The 19,908-nt window shown below is 41.8% G+C and overlaps 1 protein-coding gene across 1 annotated transcript in view; it reads right to left on the bottom strand.

Annotated features, from left to right (window-relative positions):
* Window positions 1–19,908, bottom strand: part of COG2 (component of oligomeric golgi complex 2) — a 41,829-nt gene that overhangs the window by 10,228 nt on the left and 11,693 nt on the right. Inside the window, exons 4-10 of the mRNA XM_060107661.1 lie at window positions 19,419–19,499; window positions 17,455–17,558; window positions 14,207–14,315; window positions 12,754–12,933; window positions 10,973–11,097; window positions 7,278–7,404; window positions 3,869–4,008 (exon numbers count right to left, since the gene is read on the bottom strand). Of these exons, the coding sequence (XP_059963644.1) occupies window positions 3,869–4,008; window positions 7,278–7,404; window positions 10,973–11,097; window positions 12,754–12,933; window positions 14,207–14,315; window positions 17,455–17,558; window positions 19,419–19,499 (866 nt within the window). The remainder of the gene's footprint in view (window positions 1–3,868; window positions 4,009–7,277; window positions 7,405–10,972; window positions 11,098–12,753; window positions 12,934–14,206; window positions 14,316–17,454; window positions 17,559–19,418; window positions 19,500–19,908) is intronic.

Genomic DNA, 19,908 nt, shown 5'->3' with positions numbered 1-19,908 from the left:
AAAAATCACCGAAGGCAGGCAGTTACACCAGAACAACTGCCTAGTGCTCTTCAAACGTCTGCTGCCGGCGGTCTCTCGCGCTGCCATGGTAACTGGCCTGCCGGCCCTGAGGCTCAAGACCTGCTTCCTGGATGGGTTTTCTTTTTCCTCTGCTGGCCCACTTGTCCCCTCATACCATCCTGTCACAGACTTCTATTTTAATGACTAGTGTGGACACATTTTTATGACTCTGAAAACTGTGTGTGTGTGTGTGTATTTCCTTAACTAGCTGCTTACGTCGCATCTTTCTTCCCAACTATATAACTCTTCCATCTTCATACTTTCTTCACCATACACTCTTCTGTCACCTGCTAGTTCCTTTGCTAGCAATAAATTCTGACACATGCTTCACATCAATTTACTGAAGTCATAATTCTGGTTTTTGGATAGCACTCACGTGCTTTTTAAAAGCAGTTCAGAGACTGGTTTTCAGGAGTAAAAGCACTTCACACAAGGAGCAGCTGCCCTGCCCGCCACAAAGGTGTGAGTGGCTGACAGCGGAGGACTCTGGACCGCCCTGGCCACTGGAGCTGGCCGGTGCCCGCAGCATCCCTACACCACAGGGAGGGAAGGGACTCGTCCTCTGCCCCGTGAAGCCTGCGAAAGGCTCGTCTCTCCAAGCAGCAGGGAGAGGCACAGAGGGAGCAAGTGACAGGAGGCAAGCGGGGAACAGAAGAGAGCGCCGGGGCCCAGCGAAGGAGGCGGTGGCCCCGAGCACAGCGAGGAGGGGGCGGGGCTGCCCCGCAGAGGAGGCAGCAAACCAGCACCTGCGTCAGCCTCAGCCCCTCAGCCCACCTTTCCTCCAAATCCACACAAAACACGGAGAAGGCCTGACAGCTCACACAGCGTTGTTTACAACAGGGAACACCGGGCCCCAAGGAAGGGAAGGGCCTGTGACACACAGCACATCGACGCTGAGCGCAGCATGAAGGGAGGTCAGCTCGAAGCTCTGCAGCCGTGAGAAGAGCAGGCATAATTCAGTGCAAGTGAAGACACGGGATAAAATTATATGTACATCTGTGACAATTCTGATAAACACACAAACGAGAAAGTGCAAGAAAAATGCAGCAGACCCGACACCAGTACATTTCACACAGACGTGCTGACTGCGTGGGACCAGCTGTTGGACCCTTGAAAGGAAAGCAGTCGATGTCACGTGACCCAGCTGTCCCCTCGGCCCCCAAGGGCCAAGAGCCCAGCACCAGCCCCTGGCACAGCCTGGCCGGGCAGTAACTTCCAGGACTGAAGTGATACGTTATACTTCTTAGAAAAGAAACAAAGTGAGACGTTACTTTGGTGGAACTTGAAAAGTTGTGCTGTAGTCTTCATGTGTATATGGGATGCTATTCTACTCGTGATAGGAGATTTGTAAGAAAGGCAACCCCAAATACAAACACTCCCAAATTCTTACACTTGGGTTTGGGGAGGGTCTGGAGACGCACTTCCCAACGCACGTCTCTACTTCACGTGTGCACACACTTGCGGACGGTGGAGGGAAAGGAAGGTACGTTAGTGCCACACGGACTCCACGTCATAAAGGAGCTACACCATGCTCAGCACGTGCTGAATGTAACAGACACAGAACACACATGTGACCGTCCTGGGAGCATATAACATTCTAGCGAGATTTCAATTAAAAAAGACCTAACACTGCCTGTGGCATTTAAGGGGCGACCAGCCCAGATTCCAGGCAGCCACTGATTCGCTACCATTTGAGACTGTTCTGCGCACGTGTGCATTTAATCTCTTCCTATGAGAAACAGAGTCCTAACCCTACTTTCCAATACTCCCATAAGAACAAATGAAGCGCAGACACAGTAGGGTACCCGGGGCAGAAGGGGTGTGCAAGTGCTCACAGAACGGTGTGTGTGGGCCAGGGCTGCCTTTTCCCTGAAGGTGACGGAGATGCAGGCATAGAGTCAGGCCCGGGAGCATCCACCTGCTACTGAGGGTGCAATATTAATACTTCTTCCTAGAAACATGTCAACACATCACCACCCCACTGGCTTTAGGCTTACTTTAAATGACCCTGAAGTGAATCAGGTAACACTACAACTCTGACCCCAGCAGTGTTTGCAGAACATTCTGTCATCCCTCAGAATAAACAATCTAATGCCTGATAAAAATCAACAGAACGGTGTCCTATAAAGTATTACTTGAATTTATTTCTTAAACGGAAAAACAAATGTATTGAAAGTTATGAAGTTCCACACTTCATAACTCAAACATAATTTTTTAAAATTTTATACATTTTAAATAAAACTGTTTACAAAGAAAAGTTAACCAATCCCTTTGAATGCTATGGCTAAAATCTGCTGAAGGTGAAAACGTCTTTCAGGGAACCGGCTGAGTTCCGACAGAGTTTAAGGCTCAATCACCAGCTTTGAGAGAACGTATAATGAGAGGAGAACCTGCCGAGGCCAGGCTGTGCCATCCCTGCGGGGCTCAGAGCTCCAGGAAGCAAGGTGACAGTGCAAGATTACCAAGCATGGGGCCATGGGGTCTGGGGAAAATGACTAGAAAAGAGGGGTTCGGAGGCAGTAGACGGGAGTGTGGGCTGTGACGGCATTGGATATCTAAAGCAATCTAATTTTGAACCTGGACTACAAAAGACACGGGACAGTTGAAACATTATTTCTCTACTGCAGTCTTATGCTATAAAATGATGCTGCACCATTTTAAATTCTTCTCACAAACCAAAAGGGCTTCTTGCCCTGGCTTAGTGTTGATCATCACATAACGATTACTTCCCATGCAGTCCATGAGTATCTTAGACAAAAAGAATCCTTAATTTCCTACCTACAGGATAATGTAACCTTGAAAAATTAAGCATAAAACCCAGTATTGTATGTAAAAGGGCATCTTACCAACAGTCTGACAGCTATGATTTCATTATCAAAAGATGATTACATACATTCTCAATCATGGCGAGTAATTACAAATCAAGGTATCTAATTCTTAGTATATTTCCCTCTGAATTATTCCTTAGAACTCTGGGGAAGGACTGCATCATAATTAATGAAAACATCCAACAATTTAAACAAAAAGCCTATGAGTCTTTAAAGAGCATTCTAACTAAAATGCTCTCGTTAACACCATTCTATGGACGAGCTGACTGTGATCTCATTCAAGAGAATCTGCAAAAATGGCTGTTATCATCTAGTTTTCTAAGGGAACATAGTTAAGAATTTATCCTAAATTTCCCCCAATAGTCTACAGAACCACTTCTTGACATAGGTGATATCATTATGACATCTGGAAGAAAAGTGTCACCATTTTCCAGAATAGAGAGAAAAAATGTCACAAAGTATTATAAAGGAATCCAAAACAATAGATAGAATTATTATCAATTGATAAGATGGAATCAGCTACAAAGACTACTTTAAGAAAGAATACTTCTCCCGACTCCCTCTGAGGATAAAAAATGTTCCAGATGAGCAAAACAACAAATGTAGGGTACATCTGCTATTTGAAGCAGGTGATGAGAGAGGAAAACGGAGAGAAAGAGCTGCTAGGTGACCTGCTCTTTCTGTCTCTTCACGACGAACGAGGACGTAGCATGTGGGAATGAAGCCGGGCCTGGTCTAGCTCGCTCTGAGTCTAGTGTTCTCAGCTCTCTGATGACCAAGGAGTAAAACTTATCTTTCTGTCATACAAGCCAGAACTCTGGCAATCACGATACTTCCTGTGCATTTCCACTCTAAATTTTGTTTCCCAAAGAACAGCATGATGATCATCAAGAAGGGGCTGTTAGCTGGAGCCAACATCCTTAACTGGTGTTCAGATTCTATTTTAGAAGGGTGGAGACGGGGGGGAATAAATTACTGACCTTATTTGAAAATACACAGGCAAGTTCCACTTATTATTGAAGCTGTGATAGGCGGGATGTGCTCTTAATCTTTTTACACTGGCCTGTGATCCACATTGCCGTTCAAATGTTCTTACAAAATCCATACTTATGGTATATTTCTAAAATAAGAACAAACAGGTGGCATTTTCATTTTAAGTGAACTAACCAGAACTGGGATCATATAGTGAAAACTGTAATCAAGATAAAGATCAACACACAGAATCATAGTTTCTAGATCTGATAAGGACCTTATGGGATCTTCCTTCCAAGGTCCCCGCTTAAAGATCAAGTAATGCCCAAAGTGGTTCTGTGACGTGCTCAAGGTCTTAGGTGGCAAGCCCATCAGGAGACCCAGGCATCCTAAGTCCAGTGGTCTTTAAGCGACAGCTGTCCCCCATCTTCTAGGGCACCCCTAACCCAGTCCATTGGAATCACAAGAGATTGCAGATTAAGTGGTATAATTTTCATTGCCTCTCCAGAAGAAGAAGTAGAAAATTTTAAAAAGGGAAGAAAGACTCAAATCATGTGAGTAATTACATCCTTTTTATAGATGGCACAACATGAAGACTGACAGGAGGAATCTAACAAAACCATTAAGAGCAGAAGCTAACACTTAATATTTATCATCCTCACACAGTGCTTAAAATTGTATTACTTACTTTAACCCAGAAAACTGCCCTACCCGGTAACTACTTTTATATCATCCCCCATTTTATAAATGACGCTTCCTCTTCCGCTTAGGCTCAGAGAATTTACCCAGAAACAAAGCAAGGAAATAGGGGAAACAGAACCCTCGCCAGTCAGCAGTGCAAAACTGCAGTTGTACATTCCTTTGGCGAGGGCTCTATTCCCCAGTCCCCAGGCTCTGGGGAGGACACTGCAGGACTTCCATGTACTTCTCATTAAGAGGGACTCTGTTCTGGGTCACCAAACCAATCACCTGAATATGATGATATCTGTGCTTATGTGGGAACTTTAGTGCAGTAAGACTACCACAGGTGTTCAATTTCTTTCAACTGGTTTTGAGCTACACTTACTGAATCCCCTGAGTGTGGTCTACATGTGTGGAGTTGAGACAAAGAAAGGTATTACTCATCCCTTTTGGGATCAAACTATACCCCTGCATATAATGGGTGTTAAAAAAATACAAAAATATTTTTCTCTTCACAAGAGCATGTCCCATAAAAACTGAAAGCTGAAAGCATTTCTTGCAAAAAATGTTTGTACCCGCAAACATTAAGTATTGGTTTAGAATTCTAAAGTTGACATTCTATCAGAAAGCTTTATTTCTGAGCTGAAAAATCTCCTGAGCCTAACACTATCAAAATGATTCTCTAAAGAGGAATGTAAAGGGTCTTAAACTGCTAATGCTTAAGACCTCATATTGTTCAACATACTGTAACATGGGCCAAGAGAACAGATCAGTGGTATTTCTGGGATAATAAAGCTCCCAATTTGTTGTCTTAGCTGTTTTGAAGTCTAGCAGGCCCCAGGCTCACCACACTCACCTTGTGCCTCTCTACACTTTAAAAATTAATAAGCAATTTGACCAAAGCAGAATTAGAAAAAGAAGCAAATAGAACTTCTAGAAATGAAAATAAGGGTAAATTGGAAACAGGTGAAAAGGAGTTTAGACAAATCTGAAGAAGGAATCAGTGAACCAGAAGAAGCACAAAGAGACAAAAAATTTAAAAGTGAATTCAGGAAACACAAAGGATAAAGTGAGGAAGTCTAATCAAAAGTTCTAGAAGAAAATAACAGAGGAATGAGAGAGAAGCACAACTGAAGAGTTAGTGAATAAAAATGATACAGAGCTGATTTAAAAAACACCAATCCTCAGATTCAGGAAACCCAACAAATCCTAAATACAATAAATAAAAAGAAGCCCACACTAGATTATCATAATGAAACAGCATACTAAAGTCACAGACAAGATTTGGGAAAGAAGGCATTATAACTACAAAGAAACAACAATAACTATTTTCATAACGGAAGTCAAGAGACAATGTTCAAAGTGCAGAGAATTCTACTTCCATCAAAACTGCCTTTCAAACACAAAAGCTATAAAGTTATTGTCAGACATACAAACTGAGGGTTTATCATAAAAAAGTGAAATTTATTATCAACAGGCCCTGCTAATAGATGAATTTCAGGATGAAGGAAAATGATCCAAGAAAAAAAGGTCTAATATCCAAGAAGGAAGAGTAAGCAAAGGAAATGATAAACATGTGGAATAATTCTGAGAGGAGAATGACCACCATGTAAAACAATAAAAATAACGCCCAATTTGGGGGATTAAAAAAAAGTCAAAATAGAAATAAGACCCTGGAAACAGTAATAGATACTATGGAATGGGGTGACTGTCATCAAAGTACTCTAAGATCCCTGTGCTGTTTGGGAGAATGAAGAACACCAGTGAGCTTTAGATTCTGTTAAGTAACCACTAAGGTTACTTAATACATAAAGAAATAAAGGGTAGAACTTCCAAATTAGTAGAGGGGAAAAACAGAATAAATGAGGAAAACAAATCCCCAGAAGTCCAAAATACAGAGAAGGCGGAAAAGGAAAGAAAAAAAGAAGGGAGAAAGGAAAAGAAGGAAGAAAAATGGGACAAATAGGAGGAACCAAAGAATATATCAGTCACTACGATCATTGTAAATTTAACAAATTACCTAATTAAAAGACAAAGATTGTCATGTTGAAGAAAACAATCGAAAAACCAAAAATCAAAATCCAGAGCAGGAAGAAGAGGAGAGGCACCGAGGGGCTGAGCGACACGAGTACTGAGCAGGAGAGCTGGGCACGGACTCAGGCCGCCCGGCCGAGAGCCTTTATTCTTCTCCAGGACACTACGTACTATCTTTAAAAAATGGTACAACGGAAAATTAATATACGAGTCTACTTCTGAAATATTAACCATGAAGTCTTTTAAATGATTTTTTTTTAAAAAATGAAAATATCGAGGCCTCCTAATCTTTCAAATTATAGAGGACACTTACATATTCAATTTAAAATCCAATCCAATACGTTTTCCTTCAAAACGATACAGTAGAGATCTACAAACTTAATTTTTCATGGAAAACAACTGCAAACAGCCTTGTTTTTATGGTCCTTAGGATCTTTTTTAAAATTAGAATACTCAGATCTAGTCACAACTGCATCTAAACTGAATTTTACTTTACATTCTAAAAAATATTCTTAGTCCTTGAAGTTATCAGAGACTATGACTTGAATAAAACAGTGTGTGTTTTAAGGTAAATGCTTGCTACGTAACTCAGACTGTGGTTTTTCCTAAAACCACAGAACCAAGACTGTGCAGGAAAGATATGATTATCCTAAAGTCTCAGGTTAACATCTTCAAGAATCAAGACGATGGAGGAAAAGGTACCTGGTGAAAGGCATCGGGATTCCCAGGATTAAAAAGTGAGGGCAATTTTTCTTCTAATCCTCGTACTATTTCTGGCCAGACAGAATTCACCAAAAAATCATATCCGGGAACAGTATTGCCTTTTTCACTGTAAGATAAGAGGAAAATTTCAGTCAAATACACCGGAATCTTCTACTTCCAAAAAGCAAAATTCCACTGTGGTGTTTTTATTAAAATAAAAGTTCCTCAGCCTAAAATTTATTTCAACCTTTTTAAAAAAACGATATTTGTCAATTAGTTTGTTCTTAGACCCAAACTTCTATTTCACTCCTTGATTTCATTCTCATCTTGAACCTGACACATCCTCTGTGTCCTGACTCCTACATCTATCTATCAAGTAGTAAGCAAGCTGGGGTCAAGGATAATGGAAAACTACACCGACTTAACTTGGCACAATTTTCTCCCCTAAAATAGGCTACCATGTTTATACTCTGTCTTGAAAAAGAAGCAGTTTAATACCACAGGAAAAGCAGTCTTTGTGGGACTTCCCTGGTGGCGCAGTGGTTAAGAATCTGCCTGCCAATGCAGGAGACACGGGTGCGAGCCCTGGTCCGGGAAGATCCCACACGCCGTGGAGCAACTAAGCCCATGCGCCACAACTACTGAGCCTGCGCGCCGCAACTACTGAAGCCCGTGCGCCTAGAGCCCGTGCTCCGCAACAAGAGAAGCCACCGCAATGAGAAGCCCGCGCACCGCAACAAAGAGTAGCCCCCGCTCGCCGCAACTAGAGAAAGCCCGCGCGCAGCAACGAAGACCCAACGCAGCCCAAAATAAATAAATTTATTTTTTAAAAAGAGAAGAATTATGTTATATCTACTCTGCCTGTGCTCTGTAAATGGAACAATAAAGCCTACAGTACAACACATATATTTTTTTTAAAAAAAGAAAGAAAAAAAGAAAAGCAGTCTTGTATTCAACCGTAACACCACTCAACTCTACAGCACTATAAAGCACGCTAATTGCCCAATTACTAACAACTTTCTGATTCAGCTATCCCTAAGATTACCCTCAGTTCTAAAGTTCTATGACTATTTTACGTAAAATCTCGATCACAAATCTTAATACATAAAACTGATAACGGTCATGTTTTTTGTGTGTGCATGCTTTATTCTGCATTTTTAGCCAAAAGGCTGGACTCTGGGTTTCTAATTCACAAACTTAGATGAGAGATAACACTGAGATAAAAGCATGCACTCGGGAGCCAGAGTACGTGAGTTCAAATCTTGGGTCATTTAACTTCTCTGTGTTTTGGTTTCTTCATCTTCAAAACAGGGATGATAATGATACCTACTCACAGGGTCATTCTATGGATTAATATTTGTAAAGCATTTAGGATGGTGCCTAGCATACAGTAAGTGCTATGTTAATAGTGGTTAAATACACAAGTACATAAACAAAAAAGGCACGTTCCTTAAGTTTCTCTTGAACTTAAAGACCTGTAAGTAGCTTTAAGCAACACCATCTCACTGTTCGACCCACTTTGACTGCTCCATTATCGATATGCTCTATATTAAGATAACTGTCTTTAAAATTGATCATCCATGCAATATACGGTCTTATTTTTTAGCAAAACGGGGAGTTGTGTAGCTAAGTGGTGATAACAAATTGGCATTTAACATTCTGATAAGTATTAAAAATAAACAGTAAAAATTTTTCATAATTTTCCTGCTTAGCAAAAACTATCAAGACAAATAGCTTATTCAGCTTTACTGTTCAGAAAGAGCTATCAGATAATCTCATTCTATAATAGGTAAGAATTGACGAGAAATTACTGGCGGGATTGGAGGAGGGTCCAGGAGGGAAAGAAGATGCCCGTGTCCCACACACCCAATTCCACGTATCATATCATATACTTTTAATCATAATAAGAACTAGCTCTATTAAGGTATCGGAAGAAGAAAAAACAGAATTGAAGGTTTTAAAATACAAATGCACAGAATCTGAACAACACTGAAGGACAAGATCACCTCATTCCCAAAGTAAATGTCTAATTAAAGCCCCAAAGAAAAAATTTAAATCTGTGAGATCAACAATTAGAAAAGCTAATCCACATTCTTCGGAAGATAAATCTTGAATGTCGCTGGTGTCCCCAGTTATAGAGGGCACCCGAAGGCAGAAGCTGAGCAAAGGAAGGTCAGGAGCGCAGGACAGGACGATGGGGCCTCAAGCAAATGCAGATGGCCCACCAAGGTACAGTTTAGATTCCTCACATTTCTGAGGTTTCTACATGAATTCTGCCACACTGAAAACCATGGAAAAGAGCATGTGAGGCTTTGTAACTTGACATTTCAGGACCAAGACTAGGCTTGTCAAATCTAATGACTGGTTGTTTCATAACTGTGGCTTCTTTAATCTTACCCCATGACTTCTATTAAATTCTTACCCCAAATACAAATCCAACTAAACCTTCATGATTACTAAGCAAAAGTGGCAAAACAAGGCTTCATTTGAAATCGTGTAGTGGAAATAGGGTACTTCCCAAGTCAAGCAGCGTATTTGTTCCCCAGATTTTTTTTCTTTTCAAAGAACAAAAATTCAAGACCAAATATAATGTTTACTTCATGAAGACAGGGACCTCATTTGCCTTTCTAATGCTGTAAATAGGTTAAGTCTTTCATCCTGCAAACACTGGGTAGTTACTGTCTTCAAGACACCGTGCCAGGAGGGAGGTGTGGGCCGTGCAGGAGGGGAGCACGCTGTTGAGATGGAAAAGGTGAGAGCAGCATGCAGAGAACAGGATTAAAGGGAGATATCAGGATAAAAGATGGTCTCTTGAAGGAAGTGGCATCTGAGCTGGGGCTTCACGTGGAGTGACAGGTCAACAAAAAGAGGGAACGGGGAAGGCGGAGGGGACTCTGAGGAAAAACACAGACCCGCCCAGCGTGTGCTGGGGTGGGCAAGTGCAGCTGTGTGCTGGAGAACAGCAGGGCGAGGGTACCACAGAGCAGAGTGCCCCACCCGAGGACCACCGGGGCCAGAGCACAGAGGGCCTTGTGTGCTGATCAAGAAGCCTGCATTTTCCACAATGAGCAATAAGAAGCCACTAAAGACTTAGGAAGAAGGCAGGGCATGAATCTCAGAACTGTGGGTAAATGTGCTAGCAGAGGGGCAGACTGAGACGTGAGAGCAGGTGGGGAAAACCTGTTACTGTGGACAGAAAAATGACAAAGGCCTGGACCAGGACAGTGGCAATGGTGGAAGGCAGTGGGGTATTTACAAAACAGAACTGAAAACCATGGAAATCAGACAAAAGGAGGGAAAACTGAAGATGACTTTAACCACAATTAACATCTTATAAAACCCGCTGAATTAAACTGAATTGATATTTATTAACAGGTGATGACATTAGAATAATGGAAGGAAACCAACTTTTATTTCAAACCTAGTTTAGGGAAATGACAGTGTAGGAAAGGGCAAAGCATAGGCTGTGGATTCAAGAGAGACATACCAATCACCTCCGTTGCACCCACTACAGTTTCCTTCTCTGTAAGACGAGGCTAACGGCCCCTGCCCAGCTCAGAGCGCTGTGCTAACACACAAACAGGAAAGGGCATCTGAACCCAGTCCACACGAGACTGCAATCATCAGCAGGGCACGAGCGGCTCCCAGGAGCAGCCCCTGACTGCGGGAGCTCTGAGAACAGCTGCTCAAACTACCTTGAGGTGGCTCCTCCCGTGACCTCTCGAAGGAGGCGGCAGTGGTGGGGAACGAACTCCAGGAGCTTACTGTACATGAGCTGAAGATCACTCGGATGAGCGTCGACAATCTGCTCTACGATCACCTAGTGAGAGGAGCATCATTTTTAAAAAAGACAAGTATGAATTACATATCACAGGGAAAAGAACAAAGAAAACCTTAGAAGTGTGCTTCCTCTCGCCTCCCTCCTCCCCAGCTGACGTGTTTTCTAACAGTAATAGCCTGACTCAGAGCTAGTTCCAGGATTCGGGTGCATAGCCCTGACCTGGGGGAGACACAGGCTGGGTGACAGACACTGGCCTGAAGCTGAAAAGCCAGACACATTCGCCTGTTTCCCTCCTGAGCTTGAAAACGAAATAAAACGATGGTTTCCCATGACAACAGCTCCTTGCTGTCCTGACCGTGGCCTTTTCTTCTAAACACCATTATTCAGATTAGGGGAAGGTTTGAGACAGAGAAAGATGGAAGGAAGTATATTTTATTTTACTTTATTATTATTTTATCTTTTGTGTTAAGGTTGAGAATCAAGAGGCGAATGACAAGCATATGAATTTAAATAAAATTAAAATGTGGTCATGGTTTATTTAATATGCCACTGAAACATCAAATGTTTCTTTAATTTAGCACATTAGGTTCAGTTCAATGAAAACCAAAGGCATAAATTAGTAACCATTTTCACTGAGTGATAAATAGTGTAGGTAATTTGTCTTTTTCACTCCTATAGAGAGACGGCTATGAAATACAACAGGATACAAACAGAGGAAGTTGACAGATCATTTATTTTTAGTAATCCTAATGAAAGCTGACCAGATTATTGAAATTAATCCTTAAGTTTCATTTTTATCAATGACATTCCATTTTCCCCATTTAGAAATGGGAGACTTTCACCCCAAAGTCATGGTGAGTAGGGCTTTGTACTACTGGACAGAAAGAGCACCCACACTGATGTGGCAGTGAAGAAAGTCTGCAAACACTGAGGACGGGCCTGTGGCTTCCACCAGTTTGAACCAGACAAAGCTGCCATTTTTGTGTCGGAAAATGTTGAGTACTGGCAACTTCATATGGTACAATCTGTGATATATTCTGGCTGTTCAAAGGCAGAACATGCTTACTTCCCAAATTTTAACTGCATCCTCGTAGGTGAAGGACACTGGATGGCCAAGTTCTGGGTTTAAGGTATTACGCTGCTAATTTGCCTATGAAAGCCCCTCATCTGTGAATATTCCCTCCCTCCCACCTTCCTGGCCCACACACTCCTCAGCATGTCTGTGAAGACAGCCCTCCACGCAGACCTTCCACGCTCAGGGCTCTTGGCCCGCTGTCCCACCACGAGGCACTTTGAGCTGCGGTGCTGGCATCTGCTTTACTTGTTCCATTCTACCCACTAGACCAGTAGTTAAAAGATTCGTTTTAAAAACTTTATTGGCAAATAATTTACATAGCATAAAACTGACCTAAAAATGTTCTGATACACACCTTCTCCCTAGGGAAGACCTGCCCCCTACTGAATTAAAATGATCCCTGGGCTATGGCATCACTAGAAAATACGAGAGAGGGTGCCTGACTCCTGCATGCTGGTTGTAACCACCAGGGACCAACCTTTTCTTACAACTGATGCTGCAGTAACTATGAGAGTCTTTACAGAAGGACCTCTGATCCACCCTCACGCCCAGTGAAGCCTCCAGGACACAGCAGACGCTCTATGAACACCTGCTCAATGAAGGCCTGGGGGTGCACAAACCTCATCCACGTATGGTTTCACTAGGACTTGACCAACTAACGCCTCCGCGTCCCGTGCCTTGTCAATCGTGGCGTAAGTCCGTAAGCAGTGCCGGATCACATCGACACTGGAAGTCCGAAGACCTTCCAGAAGGAGGCCTTCCAGTGACTGCTGTAACATGGCTGTAATGCCAGCTATACGCTGCAAGAAAAACAGGTAAGAAAGCAGCTGGAACAATGTCTAAAGCCTCAAATATATACATAACAAATCTCTGGCGGCACTAGAAGAGAATATATGTAAAATTAAAATATTAACATTTTCTGGACCGTAACAATGAATCTCTCCTCCACCCCACATCTCTTTATAAGTAAATCTTTGTTATATCAAAGGATTTAGACAGAATTGCAGTATGAGAAAAAAAGTTATTTTCCTCTTAAGCTACAGAGTAAATCTGACAAACATCATGAATCTAAAGCCCAGTCGAGAGTTTCGGATAAATTAACTCTGACTACATCATACAGTGTGTCAAGTTACATGGAATTTAGAATTAATTTTACCCTTATAATTCAGAGAATATGCCTGTGTTTTTACACAAAATCTACAACATGTGACACTTAGGGGCAGGGGTCCAAAAAACAAAAACTGAAGGAAAAAATTCAAAGCTAGTTTCAAAATCCTGCAGATCAACAATTATCACAGGCATTACAGGCATACCTTGGAGATACTGCGAGGGTGGTTCCAGACCACAATAAATCGAGCAGTATCACGAGAAAGCGGGTCACTGGGATTTCTTGGTCTCTCAGTGCATGTAAAAGAAATGTTTACACTATACTGCAGTATATTAAGTCTGCAATAGCATTATGTCTAAAAAAACAAGGTATATACCTTAATTACCTCAATTAAAAAATACTTTATTGGGCCTCCCTGGTGGCGCAGTGGTTGAGAGTCCGCCTGCCGATGCAGGGGATACGGGTTCGTGCCCCGGTCTGGGAGGATCCCATATGCCGCGGAGCGGCTGGGCCCGTGAGCCATGGCCGCTGGGCCTGCGCATCCGGAGCCTGTGCTCCGCAACGGGGGAGGCCACAACAGTGAGAGGCCCACATACCGCAAAAAAAAAAAAAAAAAAAAAAAAAAAAATACTTTATTGCTAAAAGATGTTAATCATAATCTGAGCCTTCAGCGAGTGGTAATCATTTTGCTGGTGGAGGGTTTTGAAATATTGTGAAAATTACCAGAATGGGATACAAAGACATGAAGTGAGCAAATGCTGTTGGAATGGCACTGGTAGGCCGACAGACTTGCTTGATGCAGAGTTGCCATAAACCTTCCATTTGTTTAAAAAAAACCAAAAACATATCTGTGAAGTGCAATAAAGTGAAGGGCAATAAAATGAGGTATGACTGTATCAGGTAAAACCAAAATTATTTAGCAAATTCCTAAATACCAAAGTGTGAAAATCTAAAACAACACTTACTGGTCTTATTTTGTCCAAAAGAGGCATGCCTTTGCTTTGAACAGCATGAAACTGTAACTGGTTAAATTCTGTGGCAATTCTCTCCAAAATCTGTCCAGTCAGAAGTGGGCTAGTAGAGACAATTAGAGAAATTTAACTCCTAAAGGTTTTAAATTTCCAAGAGAACACATCACATGATTAGCCATGGTGATGCTTCAGCACCCACTGTGTTTTTCCACAGCCCCCTGTTACAAGGTAGAAGCTAAAGCATCCTTCATACCATCAGCTTTCGTAAGTCACACACAAAGCATGTTCTAGGACAGTGGGCCACTACTTCAGTATAAGCCACTGATGCTGCCTGGCCTCAGCCACAGGGTCCAGGAAAGACGCAGGAGCTGGACCAGGCCAGTGCGGGTGCGACGGGTATTTCCACCTCCTCCCCCAGGATCTCCCGTCCGGGGCCTTCTTCATCTTTGACCTCCCTTCCCCCTCTTGCCCCACCCTATTATTTACACCTGAATCCCCTTCTACTGCTCCGTCTCACTCTCTCTTCCTCTAAAATACCTCCAGTGCTTCTAACATACCCAATACTGCGGCCTCCTTAATAAAATAAAAGCGGCCCTCTAGCAGCAATACATCAAATAAGTCAGAAGAGCTCTACATTTTCTTTTACCAAAGAGCTGAAAGAGCAGTCAATCTGTATTCTCTGGGTCCTAGTGAGAGGACATTCATTGTGTATCTGCCACAAAGTGTATGTAATAAATGCACTTTTTCCCTCTAAAATACATGGCAACAATACCACTCAAAAGGAAGCTAAATAGCAAAAGAAGAAAAATGTAAAAGCACTAAAGCATCTGCTGGGCTTCTCTTGAGGCATCCTATATCTAATGGTGACCTATCGGTGAGTGAGGGGAAAAAATCCACATCACAAGGAAATGAAATGTTATCCATTTCAGATCTATCCAGTCCTGTATCTACAGCATTCAAACTAGTTTAGGGCTTCCCTGGTGGCGCAGTGGTTTAGAGTCTGCCTGCCGATGCAGGGGACACAGGTTCGTTCCCCAGTCCGGGAAGATCCCACATGCCGGGAGCAGCTGGGCCCATGAGCCATGGCCGCTGAGCCTGCGTGTCTGGAGCCTGTGCTCCGCAACAGGAGAGGCCACAACAGTGAGAGGCCCGCGTACCACAAAAAAAACCAAAAAAACAAAAAAAACCCCTAGTTTAGAGGGAGAGCAATTCCCCTGCAAGACAACCCAAAAGGTTAATCCCTCTTTCCTGAGTAACCTAGTGTGGATCTATTAATTATAAATTATCTAAATGTTTCTTGGACTAAGAAGCATGCTGTAGTTACCATTCACTTACATTGCCCTGGTTTTCCCTTCTCTACAGCTCAAAGTTGCTGATCTGAATTTTTAAAAAGTACTCAAAGGTGATTCTGAGCAAGAAACAGCATAATATCTATTACATTAAAGATGGAACATTGAGGGACTTCCCTGGTGGTCCAGCAGTTAAGACTCTGCGCTTCCACTGCAGGGGGCCTCAGTTCGATCCCTGGTTGGGGAACTGAGATTCCACATGCCGTGTGGTGCGGCCAAAAAGGAGAGGAAAAAAAAAAAAAAAGATGGAACATCGCAAAGGAATAGTATCATAGAAAAAGACATCAGTGAGGAAGGGAGTAGGAATGGACCCAAGTGGAAAGAAAACAGGGAGGCAGGTATGGCGGATGTTGAGTGCGGACAAGTCGGCAGGAGCTGCCAATGCTGCTGAGGGCAAGAGAGACGCGGAGCAGCTCAAGACAAATGGCTCCACTGGATGGGTCAAAAGAGACGACAGCAGAGACACTGGCCAGCGCAGGTAAGGGCAGGAGTGCAAGGGCAGTGGGCTGAAGGGACAGAGACGGCAGGTGCTAACCACTTGTTTGTACATCTTGATTATGAAAGGAAGTAGAGACCCAGGACAGGAGAATCACTTCCTTTTTGGATGCCACATTCCACAATCTATAGGACGAGAGATATGGAGCATACTGTCTTTAAGGTGCTCCCAAATCTAACATTTTGATTCCTAAAATTAAGAAATCCAACATGTCTTTATCATATGGTAAGACTTTGGTATAGGTATATTCAATTTAGCTTTGGTTGGTTTTGCAGCAGATTATCCAATATTACTCAGGGAAAAATGTTACGGCTGTCCACGTGACTTTAGGAGAAGCTCTTGTCAGACCCAAATTAGATGTGTGAGGGCCTACTACATGCCAGGTGCGGGCTACCGAGCTGTCAGACAACCCTGCCAGTGGAGTTACTATTAGCCTTACGCTGCCCATGACACAGGGAGTTGAGGTTCCATGACTCAGGCTGCCCGATGGTAGATGCAGCACAAACTTGTGCTCCTCCCATGGCACCATGGTGCTGGTATGATCTACTCATTTTCTGAGCCACTCATCTACCTGGCTGATTTAGAATTCACACTAGGAAGGTAATAAGACGGTCACAGTGTAACAAAGGAAATGGTCATTTTTTTTTCTAATTTCACAAGCTTTCTTTTCCCTGTTTATAAATTTTAACTAAGTGTGTCCTATACTGTTTCTTAACGCTACAATGCTAGTGCAAGATACATGAATGGTGATACTCTGGGCATGTCTACATAAATTTATGAAAGATGAAAGCCATTCCATACCTGGAAGACCAAAGGATTTTGCCAGTGCTTACATAAGGCAATTCCAAAGATAAAAATCTTCCACTGAAAGCACACTCCTCTGACTCCCTGTAAGGTGATGTGTTGGAACAGTGGTCCATCACCACAAAGGTTTTAGAAGGATGTATTATAAACTTTACCATCTCATGCCCTCCACTTTTCATAAGCTACATTCAAAAACACTGAGCCTGGGCCTCCCTGGTGGCGCAAGTGGTTGAGAGTCCGCCTGCCGATGCAGGGGATACGGGTTCGTGCCCCGGTCTGGGAGGATCCCATATGCCGCGGAGCGGCTGGGCCCGTGAGCCATGGCCGCTGAGCCTGCGCGTCCGGAGCCTGCGCGTCCGGAGCCTGTGCTCCGCAACGGGGGAGGCCACAACAGTGAGAGGCCCGCATACCGCAAAAAAAAAACAAAAACAAAAAACAAAACAAAAAAAAAAACACTGAGCCTTAGACTTGGCTTTTCTTCTTTTTCAGAAATGAGTTTTAACTAAAAAAAAAAAAAAAAAAAAAAAAAAAACCTAGCCTGGGTGTGAAGTATTAATTTTTGTGATATTTAGTATTTAGTAAAAAATACTTACCTGCTTGTTTCTAGTGCAGATGTCTCTTTAGAATGTTGAGAATTTAAGATTTTTTCAATTTTCTCAACTGATCGAATAACCTGTATAAGCCTCAACACACATATCTATGAAAATAAAAATGAAGCCAAAAAAAGTTATCGTGATGTTTCATCTTAATTATCTTATTTCCCCATTCTAAATGCAGGGAAATACAAAGCCAAAAGTCACCTTAAAGTATGTAGAGCACCCTACATTTTGAATACTTCTACATGACACTGAATTCCCAAGAATGTAACTCTTAATTTTAGCTGCCTAGAAGAAGCATATTTCAATATTCTATTACAAGTTAATAGTTAAAAAAAGAAAAAAACTAGACTTTTTTTGTTTTCTCATTACCTGCACTTTTATTGCTTTTTTCCCCATCTTGAACACTTGGATGGGCACTACATTTATTTTCTTATGACCCTTTTTTCATGTTTTAATTTTAGTTTCTGATCATCTTTATCCTCTCTATTTACATGTATATGACACAATTAAATGCCTAAGCATCAATTCATTGAAGACATTATTACACAATAAATATTATCAGAGAGGTTGAGGAACATTATAAAAACTCTCATCCTTAAAAGAACAAAAAGGAAGTCATTCATTAAACAAACAGTTACTAGAACCTACTGTACAGCACAGGGAACTCTACTCAATGCTCTGTGGTGACCTAAATGGGAAGGAAATTGAAAAAAGAGTGGATATATGTATAATTGATTCACTCTGCTGTACAGCAGAAGCTAACACTACACTGTAAAGCAACTATACTCCAATAAAAATTAATTTTTTAAAAAAAGACCAACAAAACAAAACAAATAGTTACTGAGCACCTATTTTGCACCAGACATTCTTCTAGACAGTGAGGACATGAGTGAATAAAACAGGCAAAAATTCCCTGCTCTCACAAAGCTTACAATCTTTTCTAGAAAGGCACTGCATTCTTGAAATCTTTGGACAAAAGCTGATATTTAAAGGAGAATTAAACAGAAGGTTTCTAAAATAGGTTTCTCTCCCTTGAGATTTTGAAAAATATGCTAATAAATTTAGAAAACACTGACAGATCACCAGGCTAGAATCAGAAGTCTCAAATTCTAATCCTATCTCTGCCATTACATCCTTAAAGTCAGATAATAAAATTAAAACACAGGACCAGTAAAATGTAAAAGTAGTGCATGCAGAGGTACAGTTAACAAGTGGAAACAAAAGAAGAAATAAACGTGGCAGAATGAGAGAGCAACACACTACTTTTTCAACCTGCAGTAGAACATTGGAAGACTTGGTCTTAGAAAGCCCACTTACTCCCTAATCTCTAAAATTTTAATATTTTCTTTATAGGGGTGCTGAGAAATTAGTTATATGCCTGTTAAACTGTAAAGTGTTTCACAGATACCAGTTATTACTGTTTCTTCTTTTGGAAACATTGAGGAATGTTAATTTTGTGACCACTTGGGTACATCTACAATTCTGTCTTACTATTTCAAACAGTTGACATGACATTATAAGCGTAAGTATATACTGATACATAGCAAAAGGCTTTGAGAAAAACCACTTTCATGTACTGAAAAGTGTGAGAAGACATGAGGGAAGGGCTTTTAGCTGGCATGCAGCATAAGAAATCTACAGTTTTCTTTAAAAATTTTAATGCTGTCATGAATAAATTAATGCACAAGAAGAATATGCAATTTTCTTTGTCTTTTTCTTCTATTAGTTACTTTAGCATACCCCTCTTATTAATAGGACCTTAATCAGCCCAGGAGTAAGAAGACCTGGCCTCCAGCTCTGGCTCGACCCCTTGTGAACTTTGCTGAACACTGATGCCTAAAAATAAGGAGAGACCCCACACTTCCTCTCTGCAAAGGTACCAAGAGAAATAAACCAGACCACGTGCGCGGAAGTGCCATTAACTCCAAGGTGCTACCATGAACCCATGTGCAACCTACCTTTTTTTTCCTAATGTCCTCTTGTTTAGACATTCGTTCATCTACTGCCCGAATTCCTTCACTGACAGATGACCTAAGACTCTTTAAAAGAATAAAGAAAACATACAGCAGAAACTGTTTTGTGACATTACGAAACTTACACATTTAATTAAATTCCACAGAACTTAATTATCTTCGGGCCGGTAATATGCAAATATTGACAAAAATACATAATATCAGACACAACTGCTGTTGAGGGTACTCATGGTTTGGGGGCAAAATAACATATAAAGCCAAGGTTACGGAGGATTAACAGGCCGAAAGAATAATAATACATGTACAAGCAATGTCGTTCAAGAAATCATCTGAATCAAAGGATAGGAGAGTCTGGCACAGGGGATGGGACTTGAGTCTGACCCTGAGAACCTGTGGAAGCTGACGATGGTGGAGAGGAGGTTATCAGAAGACAAAGGTGGGAAGATACAACTGACGGCGCACACTCAGGGTGGGT

The sequence above is a fragment of the Mesoplodon densirostris genome, chromosome 1 (genome assembly GCF_025265405.1).
Source record: "Mesoplodon densirostris isolate mMesDen1 chromosome 1, mMesDen1 primary haplotype, whole genome shotgun sequence".
Classification (NCBI taxonomy): Eukaryota; Metazoa; Chordata; class Mammalia; order Artiodactyla; family Ziphiidae; genus Mesoplodon; species Mesoplodon densirostris.
The sequence above is the reverse complement of the archived record's forward strand: the minus strand, read 5'-3'. Positions and strand labels throughout refer to the sequence as shown.